The sequence below is a fragment of the Gorilla gorilla genome, chromosome 4 (assembly GCF_029281585.2).
Source record: "Gorilla gorilla gorilla isolate KB3781 chromosome 4, NHGRI_mGorGor1-v2.1_pri, whole genome shotgun sequence".
Taxonomy (NCBI): domain Eukaryota; kingdom Metazoa; phylum Chordata; class Mammalia; order Primates; family Hominidae; genus Gorilla; species Gorilla gorilla.
In genome coordinates this window covers 160,664,992-160,684,027 of record NC_073228.2, presented here as the reverse complement: position 1 = coordinate 160,684,027, position 19,036 = coordinate 160,664,992, and the positions used below count along the sequence as shown (strand labels likewise).

General features: G+C 40.7%; 1 protein-coding gene across 1 annotated transcript; it reads right to left on the bottom strand.

Annotated features, from left to right (window-relative positions):
• Positions 1-1,627: 1,627 nt before the first annotated feature.
• On the bottom strand, positions 1,628-3,084 carry PPP1R2B (PPP1R2 family member B). The gene is given in 1 exon segment (XM_004042889.5): positions 1,628-3,084. A coding segment is annotated over 1 exon segment (537 nt). The 5' UTR covers positions 2,883-3,084; the 3' UTR covers positions 1,628-2,345.
• Positions 3,085-19,036: the final 15,952 nt, after the last annotated feature.

The window sequence follows — 19,036 nt, the reverse complement described above, 5'->3', positions numbered from 1 at the left end:
AACACCAGAGAGTTAAGCACAGAAAGTGATACTGATTAAAAAGTTGAAAGCAAAATCTACCTTGGCTAGAACTGAACATTCAGATCTGTCTCTCCAGAGGAAAATCTAACTTGAATCATAATGGTTCATATTTTGACTAGTTCATACCCTATCAATTAGCTACTTATGACTTGAACATACCTTTTCTCAGCTGCATTTGACAGCCTAAAACCCCACTGAGCATGCTGCTTGGCATGCCTTACTCCTCTGAAATCATCATCTACTTTCTAAAAACCAGAAAATGAGTTTGCTTGTGATTTAAATTTCAAAAAATAGTTTGTAGAAAACACAAAAAGAATCAACTGTTTAAAGTCTTATCCTTTTCTTCACTCTACAACAGTTACTTCTACAAAAAAGAGTATGTGGATACTTTCTAAGAACTCAGAAACAAGAAAACCAAAATAAGAGGTTGCATGAATATATGTGCACGCATATGTACAGACTTAATCTCTACATCCCCCAAGACAGATTTAAACAGGTAATCCCAAAATTCTAAATTCAGAAACCAGAGATAAGCAGTTTTGTTTCTAAATCAGTGGTATTACTAGATGAAATGTTTAGAATACTGCACTTATAGTTCAGCAGTACTTTGATTATATATCACATTTTAAAAAATCAAAATAATAACCACATTCTTCTAACAGCAAAGAATTCTCCCACTTTTTATTTATTTTGAAATACTGATATTTCTATAAACCTGCAAGTGGAAGAGAAGCTGTTCAATAAAAGCCTTCTTTTATATATATAAATATATATATATTATACAGACATTATTTTAGAAGTCTGTTCATATAACAGATTATTTTGGTACTAACAAAAATTGTATACAATTCATCAATTGTATGGCTAGAAATGAAACCATAACTAAACCAAGACACACAGGGCTTTCCTGCACTTCATTTAAGGAAAATATTCCACATAATTCTTACTGCGTTAGAAGAATAAAGTACATTTGTCATAGTATACATTATCATATTCCCTTAAAGCAGGGACTATTTAAAGATTTTAAATTAAAAAATGTCCAGGCTTACTTCTGTCTGTACATTCAGGAATAATCATATCACTGGTTACATACAATTCTCATGCAAAGAAAACCCTCAAAAAACAAAAAAAAAACCCTCGGTTGTTTTCTTAAGTCTAATTAAGCCAAACTAATAATAGCAATTTAATTAGCAATCTGTAAATCAGAGAGGCATAGAAATTCAGCAGTTAAACTGTATTTCCTGCCTATAGTACTGCTGCTACTCAATCTATTTTCTTCATGTATTAGAAGAATTCATAGGCATTGATGGTCAAAATAAGAATTTCAACACAGCAGCAAATGACAGAAGAGTGACAGAAAGAGTTCCTAATGTCGTGACAATCTTAATGATCCTTTAAAAGGTAAAAGATAGTGTGTGTATGTGTGGAAAGGAGTAGGAAATAAAAGCAGGAGGTTAAGACAGGTATTTAAAGGGAATGGCGAGATAGCTACATTAGAATATTTATTTTTTTAAAAACTGCTCTGAAGTCTGCCCAGTGTACCAAAAACATTAAAAAACAAAAACAAACAACCCCCCCCCCAAAAAAAAAACAGAGCAGACATTGGTGAAAGTTTAACCTGATAATTTATTTGTGGGGAAAAAAGCTAGTTTTGATGAGAAAAAGTTCAGTCCTTTCCTTGTAAACACAAAGAAACTCAACAGGAATTTTAAAGGTAGTAGGTCAGAAAATGCAACAGTAACTCTTACAATTCTTTTCAATTAAACAGACAAATCAAGTTGAAGACAAGTGTTAAAATACTATTCAGCCTGAATATTTATAAGTCCATATATCCTGTTGTTCAACTGGCTTTTGATTTTTAAAAAAACAAATCAACAAACTTTGTAAGAGCTACCACATTTCGAGTGATGAAAATAAATTAGTTCCCCCCCCCCAAAGATATTGCTTAACTTCTAAAGCGTAAAAAGCTCTATAATATCTTATACAAATTAACCAGTGTTCTTATGAAAGTAATGCAGTTTTGGACTGATGATATTACACTGTATTTGTAGTAAAGTACTAGGCATAAGAATATATATATCAATTAGGCATTTTCAGTCTAATCAGTCTCTAAGTTTATCATTTAATTCTTGGCAATATATAATAACTGGTATGCATTTTGGTACTTAAGTCATGAATTGTGGAGAACAAGAAGCAATGTATTATAGTCACAGGGTTTATATCTAACAAACAATTGCAGTGTTGAACAAATCTCTTCTATGAACTTCGTAATTTGTTTTACTGTTGGTCACTTGGAGTAGATCCTTGATTTGATTCTTCCGTATTCATGCTTTCTCTAACATTTCTTCATCTTCATCATCATCATGTAGGTCTTTTGAAATTAATTGTCCGGCTAGTTTGATATTGAGTCCTTCATTGTAGTGAAGCTTCCTTCTCATTTCAAATTGTCGCTTTTTTTCTCGTTCTACAGGTGAGAGGTCACTATCCTCCTCTCCACTGCTTTCTTGTTCCTGAATCCGATACTTTGGCTCCAAGCCTTCAGCAGCAGCTAATTTCTTGGCTAAGATGTCTGGCGCCATGGCTTCAGTAGTCTCGGTGTCCCTATACGCATCTTCATCATCACCCATCATACTACGGTAAGGAGCGCTTGGTTCATCTATTTTCATTAAACCGTAGCCTTTGTCTGCTGGATGATAGGTCGCCAAGATGTTAATTTCATCCCATTTCTGAGATTTTTTGCTCAGCTCCTCGTCGACACTTCCGCGGGGCTGTTCGGCCGACGCCACCATAGAGGAAGTCGTAGAGGTCTTGTTCTTCTAGATCCCCTTGATGGGCCGGTGCGAGGCTGTCGAGGCCGCCATTGCCGGACGCTCCGGCTGTCGGCTCAGGGTCGCTGCTTGGCGTGGGGTCCGCGAAGAGAAGGGTCGGCACAGCAGAGACTCGCAGGCAGCCGCAGAGCCCGCTCAGGGCTAAAGCGGCCGCACCTGCTGCCTCGGAAACGGCTACCGGAGCGGTTGTCACAACGACCCCGACGCCAGAGCCAACGCCGAATGGGTGGCGGCTCCTCGCGCACCTCGCGGAGAGATGCCGGCCTAGAGCTCGGGGGGGCGGGGGGGGGGGGGGGGGGGTGGAGCAAATCCGACGCCCTCTTTCATAGTTCTTTTGCACTGTGGACACCATAAGGCTTACAAAAAAAAAATCTTTATAGATGTAACAAGTTGTAAAGAGATGAAAACTTACAGAGCACGAAAACACGATAGAAACAAACTTTATCCCCCCACCACATTTTGACTTTATATTGTCTCAATTAATGTATTTTTATATTGCCTAACTCTTGACGATTACTGTAGCTATTAAAGTTTTTGATTCGTCTTTTAGGCTTTATACGAGAGTTATAAGTGGGTTTCACACCACCTTTACAAGTATTAGGGCATTCTGGATTTGTCTGTGTACTTACAGTGGGTTTTATACCTCAAATGTTTTCTTTTTGCATGGTGGTGGCGGTGGCAATGGTGGTTTTTCTTATTGAAGAATTCCCGGTGTGGCACGGTGGCTCATACCTGTAATCCCAGCACTTTGGGAGGCTGAGGTGGTCAGATCACTTGAGGTCAAGAGTTTGAGACCAGCCTGGCCAACATGGTGAAACCTAGTCTCTACTAAAATACAAAAATTAGCTAGGCGTGGTGGTGCGTGTCTGTAATCTCAGCTACTTGGGAGGCTGAGGCAGGAGAATTACTTGAACCTGGAAGGTGGAGGTTGCAGAGAGCTGAGATCATGCCACTGCACTCCAACCTGGGTGACAGACTGAATCTCTGTCTCAAAAGAAAAAAAAAAAAGAATTCCGTTTAGCATTTTTTATAGGATGGGTTTGGTGTTGAATTCTCTCTGCTTTTGTTCGTCTGAGAAAGACTTTATCCCTCCTGTTTGAATGATAGCTTTGCTGGATACAGTAGTCTTTGATGGCAGTTACTTTCTTTCAGCACTTTCAAAATGTCATCCTACTCCCTTCTGGCCTGTGTGGTTTCTGTTGAGAAGTTTGTTGCCAGATGAATTGGAGCTTCTTTATATGTCATTTGCTGCTTTTCTCTTGTTGCTTTTAGGAGTATCTCTTTGTCCTTGACTTGAGAATTTGATTATTATATCCTTTAAATTACTCTTATTTGGGTTGAATCTGTTTGGTGTTCTCTGACCTTCCTGTACCTAGGTATTTTTCTTTCTCATGTTTTGGAGAGTTTTCTCTTATTATTTCTTTGAATAAGTTTTCTACCCCTTGTTTTTGCTCAGTTCCCACTTGAACATCCGTAATTCTTGATTTTTGTCTTTTTAGGCAATTTTTCTCTATATTTTTGTTCCTTTCATTCTTTTTTCCTTTTTCTCTTGACTCCATATTGTTGTTGTTGTTGTTGTTGTGTTTTGTTTTGTTTTTTGTGGAGGCAGAGTCTCACTCTGTAACCCAGGGTGGAGTGTACTGGTGCAATCTTGGCTCACCACAACCTCCGCCTCCTGGGTTCAAGAGATTCCTGTGGCTTAGCCTCCTGAGTAACTGGGACTATAGGCATGCATCACCACACCTGGCCAATTTTTTGTATTTTTAGTAGAGATTGGGTTTTGCCATGTTGCCCAGGCTGGCCTCGAACTCCTGACCTCAGGCAATCCACCCACCTCAGCCTCCCAAAGGTGATGCTGTATTTTGTTTTTCTTTCCTTTTTATTTATTTATTTTTGAGACAGGTTCTCACTCTGTTACCCAGGCTGGAGTACAGTGGCGTGATCTGGACTTACTGCTACCTCTTCCTCCCAGGCTCAAGTGATCCTCCCAGCTCAGCCTCCTGAGTGGCTGGGATTACAGGCACCAGCCACACATGTATAATTTGTGTGTGTGTGTGTGTGTGTGTGTGTGTATGTGTGTGTTTGTAAAGATAGAGTTTTGCCATGTTGCCCAGGTTGGTCTCAAGCTCCTGGACTCAAGAGATCCACCAGCCTCAGCCTCCCAAAGTGCAAGGATTACAGGCATGAGCCACTGTGCCTGGCCCTAACTCTGTATTTTCAAATAACCTGTCCTTGAGCTCACTGATTCTTTGCTCTGCTTGATCCTTTCTGCTGTTGAGAACTTCTAATAAATTGTTCAGCTCAGCAAATGTATTTTTCAGTTACAAGATTTCTGTCTAATTTTTCTTTAAATTTCAATCTCTTTGTTAAATTTCTCTGATAAATTTCTAAGTTGCTTTTATGTGTTATCTTGGAGATACTGAGTTTCCTTTAAATTGTCATTTTGAATTCTTGGTCAGAGATTCCGTATCACCATCCTATTAGGCTCAGTCACAGGTTCCTTGCTTTGTTCATTTAGGGAGGTAATGGTTCCCTATTTGCTGTTGTTTATTGTGGATATACATCTGTATTTTTGCATTAAGTGATTATTTCTCTCTTCTTTCTCTGGCTTGTTTTGATTATTATTGGATATGTTTGCTTAGAGGGTCTTTGAATTTACCTGCTGAATTTCTTTATTTCCCCCACTGGTTGCTGCTTTCTCTTTAACACTAGATTGTGCTTTGAGCCTAGGTTTTCCTTGGCTCCAGTTAATGATCAGAGCACTGCCCATCCCAAATGGGGAGGTGCCAAAAGGGAAATCCCAGCAGTGTGGGAAGGCTGACTAGGGGTTCATGCCCAGGGGACCTGTGGAATATTCCTCCTACAATGTACTGCTGCTGAATAGCTACCCTGATTTGGCATCTCTTTTGGCTGAATTTCAGATGGAGTTTCTAGGGTTGGGGGTAATTGTCCCACTCTCCTCCTTTATCTATGGCTGTCCTCAGGTATATTTTTCCTTTCAGGCATTCGTGATGTTTCCCATGCATTGAAGCAGAGATAGGTCTCCTGTCAGGAAACTTAAGGTGGTAGGGGAAGCTGGTGGTTCACCTCAATCTCACTTTTTTTTACTGTAGAAACCATGAGTCAGGGGGATATTTTCTGTGCATTTTGCTGTGGACAGATGGGAGTGTGGGATGTTGAGGATATAAAAGTCCAATTCTCAGACCATCTTCTTTTTTTTTTTTTTCCACCTCTTTGTGGCCCTAGGAGCTGTCTCATCTTCACATTTGAGTTTTTGAATATCATCAGTGATATTTCGTGAGAGTGATTTAGTTTCACTCTTAGGCTTGTCCTGCCTGTTTTGCTGTGAGAATCTTGGGTTTAGTTAAGTGTCTTGTATAGATTGTAGTCTGATGAACATATGCTATGCTTGGTGTGAGATACACTGGTCACAGGATCAGCAGTGATGTGAAAATACAATAGAAGTTCAACCCTGCCCTATGCCCAATATAAAAACTCTGCTATGGCACCCAGGGAAATCTGAACTTACATGTAGGACTATGTAATCTAGAGTTTTACTGTTGGACTTCACAATGCAAGTGATTTATTTCTACTTGCTCTCCTGTGTGCAACTGTTGCCCATAATTTGTTGAGCAAATTGAGGTAAGCTTACAAGGAAGAAACATTATTGCTTATTGAGAGCTTATACTAAGGCTGTTTTAAATGCTTGCTTATATCAGGGGTGTGCAATATTTTTCTGTAAAGAGCCAGATAGTCAATATTTTAGAATTTGCATGACATACATTCTCTGTTGTAACTACTTAACTCTAATTGTAACAGGAAAGCAGCCATAAACAATATTTAAACAAATGATGTAATTGTGCTCCAGTAAAACTTTGTTCAAAAAAACAGGCAGCAGGCTACTTGGACTGTGGGCTGTAGTTTTCCAACACCTGGCATGTACTCCCTTACCTAATTTTCACAACAACCTAACAATACTGTCTCTTGAGTGAAAAGGTAGCAAAAAAAGGTATAATTTCCTTCCTTCCTTCCTTCCTTCCTTCCTTCCTTCCTTCCTTCCTTCCTTCCTTCTTTCCTTCCTTCCTTCCTGCCTTCCTTCCTTCCGTCCTTCCGGTTTTGCTCTGTCACCCAAGCTGCAGTGCAATGGCCATTCAAGCTCACTGTAACTTCAGAATCCTGTGCTCAAGCAATCCTTCCACCTCCATATCTGCCTCCTGAGTATCTGGGACTATAGGCATGCACCACCATACTTGGCTAATTTTTGTATTTTCTGTAGAGATGGGGTCTCACTGTGTTGCCAGGGCTGCTCTCAAACTCCTGGCCTCAAGTTATCCTCCTGCCTTAGCCACTCAAAGCCTTGGAATTACAAGCATGAGCCACTGTGCCTGGCCAGGTATAATTTCACAGCTGTCATATATTTGAAAAATATAATAAAAACAATGCTAGCCAGGGACAGTGGCTCACACCTGTAATTCCAGTACTTTGGGAGGTGGGCAGATCACTTGAGGCCAGGAATTCAAGACCAGCCTTGACAACATGGTGAGACCCCCGTCTCTACCAAAAATACAAAAATTATCTAGGTGTGGCAGCTCATGCCTGTAATCCCAGCTACTCAGGAGGCTGAGGTATGAGAATCACTTGAACCCAGGAGGTGGAGGTTGCAGTGAGCAGTGATCACGCCACTGCACTCCAGCCTGGGTGACAGAGTGAGACCCTATCTCAAAAAACCAAAATAACAACGCTATGCTTTTATCATACATAATCTAATTAAATGCTTAAATAACCCTGCAAGGTAGGGGACATTATCTTCCCTTTTCCAATGAGACAATTAAAGCTTCAGGTGTTTGCTTAATGTCATACAGCTAATAAACAGTGGGCTCTAAATTAGAATTTGGGTCAAATTCATCTAGGCCTGTGTCGTCTTCATGAACATCGAGGGAGAGGCAATAGAGCACACTGATTTTTAAAAAGACCAAACCTTTATAGAGTTCGGTTTCTCACCTACCAGAGGTAATGACCAGATCTAGGTATACGCATAAGAGTGAGTGGCTGAGAGTCTTAGTCAGCTTGGGCTTCCACAACAAAATACCATTGATTGGGTAGATTAAACAATGGCAATTTATTTGCTCACAGTTTTGGAGGATACAAGTCCAAGATCAAGGTGCCAGAATCGTCAGTTTATGGTGGGAGCCCTTTGCCTGCCTTCTCGCTGTGTCTTTACATGGCATAGAGAAGGCAAGCTTTCTAGAGTCTCTTTTTGTAAGAGTACTAATTCCATCAAAAAGGCCTACCCTTATGACTTCATCTAAACCTAATTATCTCTCTAAGACCCATCTCCAAATACTAACACTTTGGGGTTAGGGCTTCAACATATGAATTGTTTTTGAAGGGAAGCCTGAAAAGTCTTCCTCTGAACCCTTATATAAAATGGGTGTAGGAGACCTAAGCGGGGTATTGATCCTCCTGTACTTGTTCCTTCTTAACGTGGGCTGGGGAAAGGACAGGCCTCGTTTTGAGTGTGTATGCTTATCTTGATCTTGCTGATTGACATGTTGACTTCTGGTGAAGCTTGATGTGATTCCAAGAGCAGAGGCCCCTTCTCAGCCTTGATGATGGGAATAGAAGATGTAGGATACATGTGCTCTTGGTCCCAGTAACCAACGTTCTTTTTTCCTTTGTTTTTCAGTCACCTATTCACACAGTCTTACCCCAGACTGTATCATTACACATGGCTGCACCCCTTCCAAAATTCTATTTCTTGTAACCTAGTCTCTGACCACCACCTCCATCTTTCTCCTTACTATCTGTAACGCTTAACTCCAACAGTCTTTTAAGTCCACCTGCACTTTTGATATGATTTGGCTCTGTGTCCCCACCCAAATCCCATCTCTAATTGTAATTCCCATGTGTCAAGGGAGGGACCTGGTGGGAGGTGATTGGATCATGGAGGTGGTTTGCTCCATGCTGTTCTTGTGATAGTGAGTTCTCACAAGATCTGATGGTTTAAAAGTGTTTGGCATTTTCCCCCCTCACTTGCTTGCTGTCTCTCCTGCCACAATGTAAGACATGCCTTGCTTCCCCTTTGCCTTCTGCCATGATTATAAGTTTCCTGAGGCCTCCCCAGCCTTGCAGAACTGTGAGTCAATTAAACCTTCTATGTTAATAAGTTACCCAGTCTTAGATAATTCTTCGTAAGTGTGTAAAAATGGACTAATACGTTTTCCAATTTATTAATCCTATTTTGTTGTTGTTTTTTTTTTTTGCTATACCTCACTACCATAATGATCTCACTTTTTTTTTAATTCTAAGGTTAGTCATTATAATCATTGCCTTTCATATACCCTTGAGTTACTTCCTCTTTCTTGCATCTGTGCAGCTGAATGTGGCTGGAATAAAACATATAATTGGTCTGATTTAGTATCACTTTAAATTCATGACCATAATTTTCAAGGGGACTCTTGATAATGCCAGGCAGGCATGCTATACATTCTTAGTCCATCTACTCTCCGATTTTATACATAACCATTTTATATCTAATTTTCTTCTTTAAAAATTTTAATACCTCCTTCCCCGTCCTCACTCTCAATGATCTTGTTTCTATTCCACTTCAAAAGCTGATGGACAGTATTCACAGGTTTCTCCATCACATCTACTCATTTGCCAGCTTTAACATCTATATACTCTGCCTTCCCAGCTGTGACCAAGAATGAACTGTCCAGACTCCTATCTGGCATCCTCCTTCCACTTCTGCATTAGATCCAATCACCTCTTGCCTACTCAAGGACATTGCTGCAATTCTTCCCTCTCACCTACATCATTAAATTTTCTCTCTCTAATGGGTCATTCCTATTAGCAATGAAACAGGCTATTATTTCTCACATCTTTAAAAAAAGTTTTCTTGACCCTCTCTCCCCCTTTTTCTTAGCAGCTGTATTCTGTTTTTGCTCCTTTTTACATCAAAATTCTTTGGAAGAATCGTTGACACTTGATGTCTCCAATTTGTCTCCTTCATTCATTCCTGAACTTGTTCCAAACGTGCTTTGCTTTCAACATTCTTCTGCAACTGTGACCAATGATTAATGACCTCCCTTGCTAATATTTTCAACCTGCAAGCAGCATTTGACACAATTGATCATTACCTCCTTCTTGAAACCCTTCTTTTGGTATCCGAAATATCATTCTTTCTCCCCTCCTACCTCAAGGGCTCTTATTTCTTTCTCACTTGCTGTTTTTTCCTCATTTCTCCAACTTCTAAATGTTGCTCCACCCAAGATCTATTTCCTGGACACCTCTTTTTGTCTGTCTGCATCCATTCCCCAGGTTCTCCTCCAAGGCTGTAGACATAGTCCACATGTTGGTCACTCCAAATTTATATTCCCAGTTCAATCTTTGATCCTGAGCTGTGTATTGGTCTATAGAGCTGTCAACTTGACCTTTCCATTTGATGTCTAACAGGCGCTTCAATTTAAATATGTCCAGAACTGAATTGTTCCCTCACACCCAACCTGCTTTTTCTACTTAAAATCTTTCCTTTTCCTATTTGATTTGTTTACTAGTGAACGAATGTTAAGCAGTTTTGCTTGCACAGATTTTGCATATAATCGGGCACCATGCACGGTATGTAGAAGCTAATCTCATGGTCTCTGCCCTGAGCATTTAAAATTCAGTAAAGAAGATGTGGCATAAGCCAATAGCACTCTTCTAGCAGCCACTCTCCCTTTAGGAATCCCAAGTTTAACCTGGGCTCATGAATGCCTAGTGTCAGGTTGACAACAGCAGTACAATAAGACGGGAAGAACATTGTTTTCACACACCACAGAACTGCCACATCAGCCCTGATTGCTTACACTCAAGCTGCTATGTGAGAGTGAAATAAACTATCTTGTTTGAGCTTCTGTCGTATTTTATAGCAGCCCAATTGGCATCCTGTGTAGGGAGATAAGAGCTTAAGCAAGTGAACCACAGAATTTCCCCAAATGTGGATGATAGGAGGCTGGGCATGGGGAGTATGGAATTCTCGGGCCAGTGGGGGTAACTTGATTGAGTGAGGTGGGCTGGTATAAGACACATGGAACCTGCGGGGACCAGGTAAATTGCAGAGCTGTGACCTTCCTGAAGACATGAACATATAGACTGTATTTCAGCTCAAAGAGAGTCTGCTATTAGAATTTGGCCAAGCCACGTGGTGAACTCTGATAAGCTGAGTTGTTTAAAAATATTTAGTTGTTGTCAGCAGCATGAAACCCTCTCTTCTAATTTATGCACAACTGGAATATATGGAGATCTAAAGGCAGATCTGCTCTGGGTGAATGGAGGCCATGTTCTTGCTGTTTCCCTCTTAGCCTATGTGTGGGCTCTGCTGTGAAACACAGTTTTAAAATAATTTATCTATTCTAAGCCCCTTATTTAGCAGATGGTAAAACTTAAGCTGAGAGAGATTTACTGTTAAACCAAAAGTATGTCATTTCACCTCTCTGGGCCTTAGTTTCCTCCTATTTAAAACAGGTGTGAATTAATCTCTAAAATCTCTTCTAGTGAGTAACAAAATAAGCATGTACAGAATAAAACTCATGGCTGTTGGTCAACTGATACGTGCTATTGTGAAAGAACACAGGCTGTGTGCTAGGTTGGTGTCAGGTCTGCCAGGCATATTTCTAACAATGACTGGGTAAGATATTTCAGAACAACATTGAGTTTGTTATGTACCTGAATTCACATATTCTGGCAACAGAAATGGCAAATTATTTTACATATCCCCATTTCATTCAGTTTGCTTAACTCTCCAGTAAAGTAGCCAGACGAGGCATTCCTCTCCCCCTTTTACAGATGAAGAAAACTGATGGTAACTGCTTTCCAAAGGTCACACAATCAGCAAGTGTCCGAGGTAAGACTAAAATCCAGGTCTAGCGCTCTTTATGGCAACTCTTCCTAAATTGGCAAACCTGAAAATGTGAATGAATTCACTCTATGGCTTATAAATATTTATGGATTTCAGGATCTTTTCTCCCCTATATTATTAGCAAATATACACTGTACCTAGGTGCACCCAAAGGTGAGGAAGTATTAGAAAGTGATATAGTTGTTCTGCCTGGGAATAAGATATTTGGCTTCAGGGCTGGACATGATGGCTCACACCTGTAATCTGAGCACTTTGGGAGACTAAGGCGGGAGGACTGCTTGAGCCTAGGAGTTCGAGACCAGCCTGGGCAGCATACTGAGACCCTGTCTCTCCAAAATAAATAAATAAATAAATAAAATAAAAAATAAAAACAAAAAAACCTTGGCTTCAGAGAATAGCTTCAGGAGGCACTAGTTAGATGTTACTATGAGCAAACAGTTAATTAGAGAAAACAATTACTGTTTAAGGAGAGTTTGGTGGAAGGTAATTAAGTCCTGATATGTATCTGATATTCACACTGATTCTTGTAGCATCCACTCTTCTCAGTTGTCTTCATAACTCTGATCTATTGACGATGACCGGAAAAATTAATCTGTGGCCATTTCATCTGTCTGCTTTTAAAAAGAAAGGCCATTGAAACTTAAACTATATTAAGCATTACATTTTTATGGTCAGATTGAGATTCTGCACAAATATAGTTAATTAAATTTGTACATGATCTACTGTCTGGGTTTATATGGGAGCCCTTGATTGAAAATGAGCTATAAAACACATGTTGAGTGAAAAACACCCAGCTTCCACCTGCCAGACAGCCGTTTCCGGAACAAATGGTTTTCATGTGCCGCTGCATAGCATGAGTGTGTGTTAGCCACTAAGCGAGTCAAGCATGGAATATGCTGGCTCCTTTTCTTCTATCTGACCTCTAAACGTTGCCACCCTCCAGAATGAGGTTAAGTCTTCTCTTGCCACTCTCCCCCACCTGATTGTCCGTATGATGTCTAATAGACACTTCAAATTAACATATTTGAAACAAAACATTTAGTGTTCTAATCCCATGTAGCTATTGCTCTTCAATCTCCCCTCTCTTAGGAAATGAGATTACCCACCATGATGTTCATGCCAAAAACCGCGGAGTCACTTAATTCTCCTTTTCCCACCTACCCCCAGTCAAGCAAGTCTTATTCAGGTCACCTTCTATAGTATTTTCTCCATCAAGGCTTTTCTCTCCATTGCCCTGGGGCTAACCTAAGGCAGATAAATCACCTTCCTATATTGGATAAAAAGTATTCCTTTGGGGTGGATGAATGGTTACAAGGCTATCCTCTCAGCCTGAATCAGCCCCTTGCCAAGCTAGATTACAGGGCTTGGCAAGATGATGTGGGTTAGATTTCAACCCCTAGATTTCAACCTGTGTCCCACATTAGGGACAGGTGTAGTACAGACTGAGCAGTGACCTGCTTGTCCAAGTCATCATTCCCTCTCATCTGCTCTATGCCCTCTAGTCTTCTCCCAATATATCTCCCTGTGTCCAGTCTTGTCCCTCTGCAATCCTTTCTGCACACCGTAGTAAAATGGATCTTTTCAAAAATGTAGATCAGATCATTTTGCTTTCCTGATTAAAATTCTTCCTTGCTTCTCTATTGTATGTGGCATAAAACCCAGAATTCTCACTGTGCTTATGAGGCCCTTCATGATCTAGCCCCTGCTCCTATGTCTTCCCACCATGACTGTGCCCTGGACTCTCTGGCCTCATTCCCAGTCCTGAACATGCAAGTTTGTCCCTGCCTAGGGGCCTTTACACATCTTTAGATGGCTGGCTCCTTCTCATCCTCCAAGTCTCAGTTTAAACGACACCTTTTGACAGAGGCCTTTCATGACCCACTTTTATAAAATATATACACCAATGCCCCACCACCATTATATTCCTTGTTGCAACATTACCCAGTTTTATTTTTCTCCATATCATGTAACACAACCTGAAATTAACCTGTTTATTGTCTGCCTCTTCCAGAATATAAGCCCCATGGGATGCAAAGAAGTTGTCTGAATTCCTCGTTGTTGTACCTCCAGCACCTCCTAGGGCACTTGGCACACAGTAGGCACTCAATAAATACTGACTGAATGTGAGAGGATGGAGTCAGAGCATTGAGTAAAGGAACAGTGGAGAGGATAATGGTATTCAGCAAGCATATGTGGGAAAGTTGTTTAAAAATATGTACTCATAAAGAAAACTTGAAAATATTTCTGTCTTTGCTTTTCCCTCATTCTTTGCCTGTGGTCTTTCCTTTTTGAGTTGAGAAAGTTGAATGGGGCTTGTATGTGTGTGTCTGAGTTGTTAGTTTCCAGGGGACTCAGACTGTTACAGGGCGTTGAACATCTCTCCCAAGCAGACAGCAAGACCTTGTTACTGAAAGAACTTTCTGTGTAAGGACTCAGCCTGGTTGAGCCTCCTGCCAAGGTTGGTGCCAAGGTTGAGCCTCCTGCTGTCATTTGCTTTCTGGGCACAGTAGAGCTAAGCGGCATTGTTTAACCTTTTGGAAGCTGTGTATGAAATTTACATTAGCGGGGTGTTGCTGTTCCGTTACAAACCGTTTATCCCATGAATGTCAATGTGGCTGTTTGCTCTAGGAAATTATCTTCTTGCTGTAGAGAGAAGCCGAGGAATCCATAAAAATGTACAAAAGATAGGAGAGAGAGTCCCAGTTTCCTTTGAGATTGCTGGGAAGAATGATTCAGGAGCAAGGTGACCTGTGTACCCTGAAAAAAGCATCCAGGGAAATCCCATGGAAATCTTTCTTTCCTCTTCCCTCTTCCCAAGGGTGATTTGCAATACAAGATTTTGCTTTATTTATTTAAAAGTATATTAATGCCTACTACATAGCCTTGCAAAGAATGGGCACTTAATAAATATCTGTCCCCAATGAGCTGTCTGATGTTTAAAGATAGAGGTACTTATTAAATAGAAAACTCATCCACAAAGAAGAAATATGAACATAAAATTAAGGTAATATTTACCTAGATCTACAATTTGGCACGAAGGACTTTTTTTTTTTAAGAAAACTTCTCTTTAATTAGACATTTATGACCAAAACAGGAACTAAGTTTTGTTTCTTATTTTTTAATTGATAGACTTTATTTTTAGAGCAGTTTTATGTTTACGGAAAATTGAGCAGAAAGTATAGTGTTCCCATATACTCTCCCCGCCTTCCTTCAGATTCCTCTGTTATTAACATCTTACATTTGTATGGTACATTTCTTACAATTGGTGAGCCAATATTGGTACATTCTTATTAACTAAAGTCCATAGTTTGTTTGTTTGTTTATTTATTTATTTATTTTTGAGACAGGATCTCACTCTGTCACCCGGGCTGGAGTTCAGTGGCCTGATCTCGGCTCACTGCAACCTCTGCTTCCTAGCTCAAGCTATCCTCCAGCCTTAGCCTCTCAAGTAGTTGGGACCACAGGTGCAAGCCACCACGCCCAGCTAATTTTTGTGTTTTTTGTAGAGATGGGGTTTTACCATGTTGCCCAAGCTGGTCTCGAACTCCTGAGCTCAAAGTGATCCGCCTGCCTCGGCCTCCCAAAGTGCTGGGATTACAGGTGTGAGCCACCATGCTGGGCCTTAAATCCGCGGTTTATATTAGGGTTCACTCTCTGTGTTTGACAGCTCCGTGTATTTTGACACATGCATGTGCTTATGCATTCATGGCTTTCATGGCTATGGTATTATACAAAATAATTTTACCACTCTGAAACCCACCCTGTGATTTACCTATTACTCCTCCTCACCTCTCATCCTGCACCTCTGACACCTGCTCTTTTTTTTTTTTTTTTTTTTGCCTTTCAACAAATTATGGTAAAACCAGCCAGGAACAGTGGCTCATGCCTGTAATCCCTGCAGTTTGAGAGGCCGAGGTGAGTGGATCACTTGAGGTCAGGAGTTTGAGACCAGACTGGCCGAAATGGTGAAACCCCATCTCTACTAAAAAAAAAAAAACACAAACAAAACCAAAAAAACCAAAAAACTAAAACAAAAAAATTAGCTGGGCATAGCAGTGTGTGCCTGTAGTTCCAGCTACCCAGGAGGCTGAGTTGGGAGGATTTCTCGAACCAGGAGGTGGAGGTGGCAGTCAGCCGATATCACAACACTGCACTTCAGCCTGGGTGACAGAGCAAGACTGTCTCAAAAAACAAACAAACAAATTATGGTAAAGTATACATGACATAAAACTTGCCATTTTTACCATTTTTAAGTGTAGAATTTAGTGATAGTACATTCAACCACTGATCTTTCTACCCTCTATAGTTTTGCCTTTTTCAGATTGTCGTATGGAATCCTACAGTGTGTAGCCAGTCAGGCTGGCTTCTTTCACTAATCAATGTGCATTTAAGGGGAACTATAGTTTTAATAACTTGATCTGAAATAGTAGCGCTGCTGAAGGATTTTAGTCATTAGAACTTCAGTCATGGGCGTAGGTCAATGAGATTTGCTGTTTGGAATGAGACTGGCATTGAAAGGGTATTCTTAAGAAACTTGGAAAATTAGATTTCAGTAGCAGTCATCTAGTGGAATGATTCCAAGCAGAAATAGAAAGAGAAACTAACAAATATTTGTGTGTATGGGCTCGTGGTTGCTAGTGATTCTGTTCTTTTAAATAGTACACCATTATTTGTTAAGATTTTTAAACTATCTTTTGTATTTAAAAATATGTCTATTTGCAAGAAGGATTCAAAGTGGCTTTGCTTTTTCTAATGAAATTGAAAAATAGAACTTCAGCTGGTTGCGGTGGCTCATGCCTATAATCCCAGCACTTTGGGAGGCCGAGGGGGGCGGATCATCTGAGGTCAGGAGTTCAAGACCAGCCTGGCCAACATGGTGAAACCCCGTCTCTACTAAAAGTACAAAAATTAGCTGGGCATGGTGGTGAGCTCCCAGCTACTTGGGAGGCTGAGGCAGGAGCATCGCTTGAACCCAGGAGGCAGAGGTTGCAGTAAGCCAAGATCACACCACTGCACTCCAGCCTGGGTGACAAGAATGAGACTCTGTCTCAAAATAAAATAAAAATAAAAAATAGAACTTCACTTTCTCTAATGAACGAAAAAAGAATAAAATGATATAGTCATTAGTATCAAAATTATTTAAAATGTAAGACCTTATATAAATGGAAAGAAGCGATATCGAGTTTTTACCATTTTGTGGAAGAGTAATTAAATATTGGTGGAAGACAATTTTTGTTAGCTTAGGTAAGATTACATATTAAGACAGAGATTGCTGATACACTTAAAATAAAACCAGAAATGAAAAGCTCTTTCATTTTTCCAATATTTTGATGTTCTAAGCTTTGTAATAGGTATAGAGGGTGAATGGCAGGATGGAGGAGGCAGGAGAAGGAGGAAGAACTGGAGAAAACATTGGATGTGACTTCAAGTTGTAGATATCCACCTAGTGGCCATAATGAAGCAGGTACTCAGATTGTAAACAAACAGGAAGGAGTTACAGTAGCCACACCTACTATGTGCCAGGCACTGTGGCAGGTGCTAGAGACACAGTGATGGACGGAACACAGCCCCTGCTCTGCCAGAGCTGACGTTCCAGAGGGGAGTTACATAATAAACAAGAAAATTTTAAAAATACATGTATATATAAACTCAGGGTCAGGTAAATGCTACAAAGACAAAGCATAATGAAGGTTAGACAGTGTGTTTGGGTCATCTATCTTAGGTAAGGTGGCCTGGGAAGGCCTATCTGGGGTGATGACATTGAAGCAGAAAAGTTAGGGAATGAGTTATGTATAGATTTGGGAGGAGATCATTCCAGGCAGAGGGAATGCCAAGTGCAAATGCCTTAAGTCTGGAATTAGACTGGCGCTGTCAAGGAACAGAGGATGGCTAACATGGCTGAGTGAGAGTGAACAGGTGGAAAGGGGCAAAAATGGAGTTGAAGAGGGAGAATGGACCACATTGTGAGGGGCTGGGCAGGTGGTTCATGGAAAGGAATTTGGATTTTATTCCAAGGGCATTGGGAAGCCATCTGGAGGGTCTGAGCAGGAAATGACATGATCTGACTTAACATTTTAAAAAAGATTATTCTGGCACCTGTGTTAGAAATGGACCAGAGGGAGAGGGGTAAGAATGGAATACGTAGGTCAGATCAGGGCCATTTTGGGTATCTGTATGAGAGCTAAAAGTGGTGTGCAGTAGAAAATATGAGTAGTGATGTCGGGAAGTGGTTTTTGGGGAGATGCACTATGAAAATAGGTCTGAAAAGACTTGCTGATGGATCGGATACTGGTGATAGATGGCATACAAATAGCGCTCTTTGAATTTCAGAAGAAGGAGCATTTTACTTCTTGCTGGAGCAAGGTAAAGTGTTTCTGGGAGAGGTGGAGCTGAAGAGTAGTTAAGCAAAGGTGGTTGGGGGAAGGCATGCAAAGTAGGGAGCTGCCGTGAGCGAAGACACAGAGCAGGGTGGTGAACATTCTGTTTAGAGAAAGCAAAGTTGGAGTCGAGTTCTTATGAGAAAAAAGGGTGAGAGAAATCTGCAAAGGGAGGTGGGGGCAAGACTGGGAAGGGTCTTAGACGCCTTGCTAGGCATTTCTGTGAGTAGGCAACAGGGAGCTGTATCTATTAGGAGTGTATTTAGCAGCAAGTAATGGAAAATTTGCTAAGTACCTTAAGCAAAGAAGACTTCATTTTTCTTTCATTATAAAAAACCTGGGAGAAGTCGGTTTGGACTGTGAGGCTGCTAGTGCCACAGGGACCCCAGGGCTATCTTTCTACTTTGTCATCATGAATACTATGTTGCTTTCATCCTCTTGCTAATTACCTCTTGGTCTCTAGATGGCTCTTATGTGATTTGGGCATGATCTGTACTCTGGACAGGAAGAAAGGACAAAGGAGGCAAAAGAGCAAAGTCTGTGCCAGACCTCCCTTTTTAAAATTGTGGTTAATAGGACAGGTGTGGTGGCTCATGCCTGTAATCTCAGCACTTTGGGAGACTGAGGTAGGCAGATCACTTGAGGTCAGGAGTTCGACACCAGCCTGGCCACGTGGTGAAACCCTGTCTCTACTAAAGACACAAAAATTAGCTGGACGTGGTGGCACATGCCTGTAATCCTGGCTACTCGGGAGGCTGAGGCAGGAGAATTGCTTGAACTTGGGAGGTAGAGGTTGCAGTGAGCTGAGATTGAACCACTGCACTCTAGCCTGGGCAACACAACCAGACTCTGTCTTAAAAAAAAAAAAAAAAAAAGAAAGAAAAAGAAAAATTGTGGTGTATATATATGTG